Source organism: Sinocyclocheilus rhinocerous, unplaced genomic scaffold (assembly GCF_001515625.1).
Source record: "Sinocyclocheilus rhinocerous isolate Xijiao unplaced genomic scaffold, SAMN03320098_v1.1 scaffold1686, whole genome shotgun sequence".
Classification (NCBI taxonomy): Eukaryota; Metazoa; Chordata; class Actinopteri; order Cypriniformes; family Cyprinidae; genus Sinocyclocheilus; species Sinocyclocheilus rhinocerous.
In genome coordinates this window covers 459,562-468,599 of record NW_015658988.1, presented here as the reverse complement: position 1 = coordinate 468,599, position 9,038 = coordinate 459,562, and the positions used below count along the sequence as shown (strand labels likewise).

Genomic DNA, 9,038 nt, shown 5'->3' with positions numbered 1-9,038 from the left:
GCAGAGGAAACACAGAAGCTGCATTAGAAGTGGCATTTAGATGCATTTGCACACTGTTTAATGCAGCTCTGAGGGACATTAAATACTTTAACCTGCCGTTACAAATGCATAAATAATGTTTTGATATTTTAAACATAAAACATTGAAAACTGAAGTATGAAATTATTTTAAAAATGAAAAGGTACCTTAAATGTGAAATTAAAACTGCCAGTAGGTGGCAGCAAGTCACTGTTAAGTGAGTCATTGCGATTGAACCGAATCATTTACACGGTCGATTCATTCAGGAACAAAACGCCGTCGTGTTGCTCAGAGATGCAAAACAGTGCTGTGGCTGTGTTTGAAATAATTTTTGTTGGAGAAATAGAGCAAAGGCAGGAAATATGGTGTCTAAAACGTAAGTCTCTAAATATTAACTTCTTGTTTATTGAACTGTTGTATAAAATCAATATCACATTTGTAATCATGCTGACTTTTGGAGAAAAAACGGCACTCTTCATGTGATATTAACTATATGATATTATATAAATATATACATTTTCTGCCCCATATCTTGAATTATGTGATAATTCTAAATGCATTTTAATAGACTAATTAATGCAGTGAAAGAACGCACTATAAATGTGTATCGCAGACCATACATATCGCACACCCCTATACTGTTTAGATTTTTATAATGCGTTGTCTTCTTATCGATCCACCAGTTCACATTTAAAGCTCTGCGTGTTTGCAGGGTAAAAACATGGGTCGATTTTTGCATTGGTCTGAACTCTGAACAAAACAACAGTTTTATTGAAAATGCTCATTCATTCTCTGCCAGCAGGTGGAGCGTTTGGTAGAAATATAACCGTTTCCCTGGTAACGGCAGAACACAAAGCACTTGTCACATTCATCCATATCGCAATTCTGGTCTTTCTGTCCCCAAATTTAAGACCTCTTGAAATCATAATTAATACTTTCTTGTACAATTTAAGACTTTTTAAGGCCTTAAATTTGATACAACCTAGGTGTATATGACTTTCTTCTTTCAGACGAATCCAGTCGGAGTTATATTAAAAATTGTCTTTGATCTTTCAAGCTCTATCGTTGTAGTCAGCGGGTGTTGCATTCCTTCTGTCCAAAAGACGTGAAATAAAAAGCACCCTTCCACAAAAAAAAGTGTCTCACACGGCTCCGGGGGAGTGAACAAAGGCCTCCTGAATCGAATCGATGCGTTTTTGTAAGAAAAATATCCATATTCAAAACGTAATAATCACTTGAATCTAGCTTGCGCCAGCAGTTGTACACAGAAGCAGTTCCGGGAGCATGACGTATGGGGTCAGCGTTGCACACCTAGGATGCATCGGGGGTGAGTAAAACACAGCCTGATTTTCATTTTGGGGTGAACTAACCCTTTAAGCAGCCCTTAATGTCGATCATGGATCAAATCGATCCACCATGGCAAACAGCGAATATATCTGTGCTGTTTAATGCATTTGAGACGTTGTGTTTTCCTCAGTGCATATCTGACATGTCACAGGTATATTCTTCATCTGTAAATGTTAGAAAGTCATGCAAATATATCCATTTTGCTGTCAGGGGTGGGCGAGGCTTCCGCGAGAGAACGAGCGCTGCTGTGTGCATGCGCACTAAACAGACAGAGTGCAATAATTCAAATCAAAAGTCAAATATGCATTTTGCTAAAATATTTGTTGTTGGACATTAAATGTGTCTTTTGTAGAATTTTAAACCTACATATACGTGTATTTTTATGATAGCAGTAACTGTAAAGTGACTATAGTAATGGGTAAATCAAATGTAAGCTATAGTAAAGGACTAATTACTAAGCTCAGATGAGTTAATGTGTGTTTCTTATAGCAGTTAAAATATAGTCATTTTCTTTATTATTTATTTTCATTTTTAATTCAGTGATTTTAACTTTTAATTTAGTTATTTTAATGCTTTAAAGAGCAATTTTAGATTGTAATGTTCAATGTTCTGCTATCTGTTCTGCAAACTATAAAAGGTACAGCTGTCATAAAACCAGAGAGAAAGGCTGCATGGCTAGAAACTGTAAAAAATAAAATAATAATACCATGTGAGACAGTGGTAATATCATTGTGTTGCTATTGGTCAGTGTTAAAGGAGCTCAGCTTAGCCTGACAGTCAGCCTGCTTTAGACCAGGTCAGTTTCCCAGCATAAGTTGCCACAGTAACTAAGCTTGATCTTCTGAGGATGCTGGGTAATCCCACCTTGTCAATCACACTCTGGAAGGTGTTTTACACAGAGCCTGGAAGGGCAGATAAACGTAAGACAGGTGGGTGGAGGTAGGTTGAATACAGAATCTTTAATACTGCTGCTTTTTGTTACATAATATTTAATATTTATTTATATAGAGGAACATAAATATGTCATCAAAAGGTTAAGGATCTTTAATACCACTGCAGAGATTAGGCTAAAAAAAGGAAACAATTAATAACAGTATCATTAACTATAATTGATTTAAAAAACACATGCCCAAAAGTTGATCATTTTTGTACCAAGCCATTATAAAACAAGATTCATGAATATAGCTGCAAGTGACAATCAACGGGTGTAATAACTAATAATTCACGTAGGCAATTACATGGCATAACTGCCATGTATGTTTCCAAATTTACTGTGATTTTACTACAATGGCAACTATTTTAACTAAGTTATAGACCAATTAGTCACTATAGTCTAAACCCAACAATATTTTGGCCCATATTTGCAGCACAAATAATGATTCAATATTGTTTTGTTAATTTATGACAGGTTTTTAATTACACTGTCCCAATTGAGCAGAATTGCACAAATTCCTGTCCTGAAGGGCAACTGGTCAAAATGAATGGGCAACCCCCTCTCCAAAATTTTATTGACTTATATCTTCATAACACTTGGACAAAAATTAAATGGAAAAGAATTTCAATTCTAGACTGTACAGTTGTGAAGACATGAAGGAAAACATAAATGGCCTTATTATAGCATCACCTAGTGTCTGTGCCTGACAATAAGAGCTGCCCTGAAATACACCCAGGACAGTTGATGGAATTGTCACTGGCTCAATGGGAAAAATAAAAAAAAAAGATGATGAAAAAGGAAATCTTTGTTGCTTGGATCATTGGATTTGCACTGCAACTTTTGTAATCATCTTTCCGAATTGAAACTGAATTGAACAGTGCGCAGAGTTGAACTTTGTGTTGAAACACCCTGTTAAAGTCATGAGAGTGTGTGTTTAATACTAACAGATATAGCGCTGATCCTGAGTGCATCCACTGTGGAGTGTGTGAACAGATACCAGAGTGCAGGTCCCACCTCTGCAGTGATGAATCCCTGAGCGTATTGAGACTCACGGCTGCACATGTTCTCTATGGTTTTGGCAGCCATGTGGTTTACCACAAACTCCTCCTGAGAAACATGAATCCCCCATAATTCATTAATATCCAGCTATGGATAACAATAACAATATGCACAAAATTTGCAGAGGTCTGCCAACATTCATTACATTACATTTACATTTAGTCATTAAGCAGATGCTTTTATCCAAGCGACTTACAAATGAGGACAATAAAAGCAGTCAAAACTAACAAATGAGCAACAATATATAAGTGCAAATGACAAGTCTCGGTTAGAGTCAATATTAGTTCATGTTAGCTCAGGTCCAGTAAATAATATGAACAGATACAACATTTGATTTTAAAAATGTATTAGTAGATTATAAACATGAAATTAACATTTACTACATTGAGGAAAAATATATGGTGTGGGATTTTCTTAGATTTATTTTCACTCAGAAATAGCTAATACATTTCAAGTAATTACAAATAGACAGCAAGTAAAAAAATAATTAAACAAACTTTTTTTTTTTATTAGAAAGGCTGAAATAGTATTTTCTTGTAAAACATACTCCAATAATCTTTCTAATCAACTTGATAATCTTTCAATCGAAATGTACTGTAATATCCACCTCCATCATTCTATTATGTAACACCCACTTTTCACAATCCAAACATTTCCAAATAGCTAAAATCAAGCCCCATAAACATCAGATCACATAAGTATATTGGGTGGCTAACAGCATTGCATACAGACTTTAAACGCATTCGTGCTCTGAAAAACGTGTACGTTTTAGTGAATCTAAAGTACAGGCTGCAGCATTAAGCATTACACTCAAAGACATGCGTTCTTGAATTCATTTGTAAGTGGGACACACAGACCTTTACAAATTTCACGCAATTACATCATGACCTAATAGTCCCTCAACACCCTCCGAACTTGAGTGAAATAATTTCCTTAAATTTCACACCACAGCGAATCTTGCTCACAGATAACGAAGGGCAATACGTAGAGATTTAGCTGGCTGTGTTTTTATGTATTTGGACCCCTGTCCTTGAGCGTGTCTCTCTGCAACCGTATCTGGTGGAAATTAAACATTTAACAGCATTCAACAAACGGCAGGCACGCAGAGTCGAGTGAGGAAAATAGCAAATGGAGAGGTTGGGCATATCTTAGAGGCGCAGTTACACTGTGCACTGCTGCTATGCAATATGGATGCCTTCACTGTAATGTAGTTCCTAGACCCCCGTCTCAAAGCTAAAAGAAAGTTCAGCTTAGTCCATGGAAGAGGTGCATTAATACACATACTGTATCTTGGAGGCAAAAAGTAGAAAGAACTCTCAAGTAGAATGTTCTGATGCAACACAAATAACATAGCAGCTACTCCAGAGTCCCTGGCCCTATCGTATCTATTTGTGCTGGAGTCTGGTGGTCTGGCTTTGTGGAGGCTTTAGGTAATGAACTAGAGCTGGCACTCACTGGAGCAGGGGAAATGACTGACAGCTGCTACAGGGCGCAAGAGGAGGGGGGTAGGGGGTGCTGAGCGCTTCTTTTTTTCTCTTGTAGCACAAGCCTTGTCAAAAAGGCATAGAAAATGAAACTAAAATCCACCAGCCTGAGGTTTCTCAATAAGAATTTAAATTCCACAGGACAAATACGCTCCGTTGTAGGCGAGTTTGTGCTTTTTCAAATATACACAGCTAGTCCATTTCCACTGAGGTCTGAGTAAGATGCTTTAGGGATCATCTGACTGCGGTCGAGGGGAGGGTGTTTTGTAGACTGCCCTGACTAGACGCACTAGAAATTGCCCAAAACTAAACACAGCAATTTCTCATTTGTCTACATGCGCACTCACATTTGCGCTCTCGTTGTGACCAGGCCAAGCAGACAGCACCATCCAGTGCAACTCCATTACCTGACCAGCCAAGGCCCCGTTTACACTAGTGCATTTTAGTTTTAAAACACATAACTTTTGCTACGGTTACGCCTGTCGTTTACACTACTCCGGCGTTTTCGACCCTTGAAACTGGAGACTTTTGAAAACGCTGCAGACCCCGTTTTAGTTTGAAAACTCCGGGGTTGCGTTTCAGTGTAAACAGACCAAAACAGAGACTTTTGAAAATGATGGCGTGGCTGCCCACATTCTCTCTGCGTATCCTTGACGACTGTCTAAACAATAACATCATTCTGTTGTACCCATAGATATGTATAGGTAGATTCCTCATTCGACCGCTCCAAGCACGCAGACGCGTCCGCAATCTAAATAATAGGGAATCTACCTATAGACATCTATGGTTGTATCTGCATGAATGGTCATGCGACATGCATTTTCGGTTGTGTAGGTTAGACAGAGATAGTTTCTGAAATGTAACCCTAACTGTATACCAATTACTGAAAATTACTGAAATTACAGAGTACTGTAATTCCCTTTATATGGGTATTATTATGGGTAATCGACTTCAAATGGTACAAAATGTTGCTGCTAGGCTCCTTACTGGTGTGTGTAAATGAGAGCACATTACCCCAGTATTAATATATTTGCATTGGCTCCCAATTCGTTATAGAATTGAAATCGAGAGGTGACCAAGTCTTTGCTGTTGCTGCTCCAAAACTCTGGAACAGCCTACCGGTTTCTATTAGAACTGCCTCTACACTGAATGAGTTTACAGCCAAACTCAAAACCCATCTTTTTTCTCTGGCTTTTACCTGTAGTTAATTTTGCAGTGTTAGCTCTGTTCTGTGCTGTAATTTATGTTGTTCTGAGTGTTAATGTTGTTGATATTTGATTGATTGTACAGCACCTTGGTCAACAATCGTTGTTTTTATTGGTGCTATATAAATAAAGTTGAGTTGAGTTGAGTCTGAAACGCAGTGAAAACACCAGTGTAGACGAGGATTCATTTTCATTTTAAAACGCCATTTTAAAACGAAAACGCACTACTGTGAACAGGGCGTAAGACTCTAAACTCATTAACTATGTTTCCATCCACCTATTATTATGCGAATATTGGGATATTGCAGAAAAAAAATGCTGGATGGAAATGCCACGATGCACATAAATTCTAAAAATGTGCAAAAAAAAAAAATTTATGTGCTCAAATGAGTTCATCCAATAAGAAGAGATATGAAAAAACTATGATGGAAACATTTATTGCATTTGTAAATGCATATCAAAAAAGTCAAAATCTGTCATCAAAATGATTTGGTATAGACCTTATGTAGCCCCGCCCCTTTTCAGCGCTGTGCTCATTGTCTTCTGTCTTCCGTTTGTACTCCCACAGCATGAAGGTAAGTTTGTACGAATTTATGAATGAACCTCTCGTTTTAAAATCTTCCTGGTCTACTGACATTTGTTTTGACATCCACTTCGAAAATTACAATGCACATGAATTCTACAATTAGTAAATCCACTTCACCAGCTAATTACTCTTCAACAGTGATGTTATAGAGCTACTGCAAAAAACGGAAGTTCGAAGACATTCTAAAGATCACTGCACACCTGTTTCTCTGATGCATAAGGTCTATAAGTGCTAAGGTCATCCATTCATTGGTTCTTCCATTCAACCGTACCAGAGTTTGTTTGGAACCGGACCGAGACCACCTCTTCAGCTGGGTCTTGGTACGGTTGTTTGGTCCGCACCAGAGTGCGACTGCTGTATTCACACCAGCCACAAAAGATCCACACCAAAGGGGGAAACGAACTTGAGTTTGATTCAATCAAACCAAACAAGACAGGTGTGAATACACCCTAACTCGTGAAGTTTTAGACTGTTTCATGAATCCTTCTGACTGGCTCAACTGAAAGAACCGGATCATAAGAGTCTAGTGTTGTCAAAAGTACCGACCGCGATACCATTCAGTACTGAAATTTTAAAAACGTCAATTTCCCGCGAAGATTTGAGTACTGTTGACGCGGCTTTTAAACGCTCTCATGTGTTTCTGTGTGAGCACTCGGTGAAGAGCATGAAGCGATGATCATTGAAGCCAAACACAGACGTATCTGTTCAGCGTGTGAACACAATGACCAATCAGCGCTGTTTAAGAATCTGCTCAACTGCACTCAAATCTTCGCGGGAAATGGACGTTTTTAAAATTTCAGTACCGAATGGTATTGCAGTCGGTACTTTTGACAACACTATAAGAGTCATCCATCCAAGACTGAGACCACCATACCAACTGACTTGCGACATCTTAACAACAATCAAGCAATTTTATAGTAACGCCCCAGCATCGCCACTAAGACTGTGGGTGCGTATAAATCAGCTCCCTTGTTCAGTAGTCAGGGCACTGATCAGGGAGTCGGCCATTTTAAGGGCTCAATTGCGAAATCCTTCCAGTGCACTGGAACGTTCGCTCCCTGGAAAATTCCACAATGCATCGCAAGTTCTAGGGAGCATCATCTAGGGAGCAATGTCACATTACTGAAGTGTGAAACAAACTACACATGCCAACTCAATTAATATAATGACACGCGGTAGAAGATTTGAAAAGACAAACCGTTTTTTTGTATATTTCAACATAAACACACATTGCTTGACAGGTAATGAACATATCTAATTAACATTTATAATTAATATTTGGCTGAAATGGTAGCGGTAAACCAATAGCAGTGGTCATATGCACAATTTTTAAGAAGTTTTATAAAATGATACACTTCACATTTCAGCCTTTAAACCATTTTTAAGAAAATGGACGAGTGAAAGTATTAATTATTATATTAATTTAAACAATTATCAATAATTATATTAATTAAATAACATAGCCTATAAATACATTTTACTGTTTAGATTTTTATAATGCATTATCTTCCTATCGATCCACCAGTTCACATTTACAGCTCTGCATGTTTCCCTGGTAACGGTAGTACTGTAAACAAAGCAGTGCAGCACCGGACTTTGAACGTGCAGCGCTCATGTTTATTTAATGAAATCATAGCCTTTTGAAGTTTAATTGTCACATTAAGCCATATTGCAATTCTGGTCTTTCCGTCCCCAAATTTCAGACCTCTTGAAATAATAATTCTGAATTCTTGTACAATTTAAGACTTTTTATGGCCTTAAATTTGATACAACTAATTTTAAGACTTTTTAAGGACCCGCGGGAACCCTGTAATGGCCGATGCGATATCTCTGAGCGACATGGGAATCCGAATGAACCAGTATAATAAGATTAAAGAGCTAAATAGAATAATCAGATGTCTAGATAAATTATCCTATGAATGATCAATAATAATTGGCATTCTAACCTAAATTTGATGTCATAATAAAATGGAGTCAGTTTAGAAATTTAACCTACATTTAATAACTGCGCACCGAAAAGACACAACATGCAGGAAACCTTCATCCACCATTGGATACCTTCGTTGGGCCAACTGTGTGGACCTTACACCGCGTCCTAGCTATATGCGATGCAACAAGACTCCAGCGACAAGCAATTTGGGTGTCCACACCAGATGCGACGTGACAGAATCAATCAAATATCACAGCCAATCAGAAGCATGTGTGGGCGGGCTCTCTCTGAAAGCGCTCTGCACTTGCAACGAAATGGATACGTTTACAATCTAATTCATAAATATTAAACCTTTTTAACATTATTAAATGTACATACTGAGTGGCTGATACCATCTTTGCAATGGAATACGCTTGCTGGTTCGCAGTGAGTTTATTTATTAATTTATTTATTTTCAAGATCTGAGATAAACTAT

The 9,038-nt window shown here is 37.8% G+C and overlaps 1 protein-coding gene across 1 annotated transcript in view; it reads right to left on the bottom strand.

Annotated features, from left to right (window-relative positions):
• Positions 1–9,038, bottom strand: part of LOC107723070 (serine/threonine-protein kinase ULK4-like) — a gene marked incomplete at its 3' end in the record, with an annotated part of 108,985 nt that overhangs the window by 48,479 nt on the left and 51,468 nt on the right. Inside the window, 3 exon segments of the mRNA XM_016531574.1 lie at positions 2,188–2,255; positions 2,258–2,267; positions 3,245–3,406. Of these exon segments, the coding sequence (XP_016387060.1) occupies positions 2,188–2,255; positions 2,258–2,267; positions 3,245–3,406 (240 nt within the window).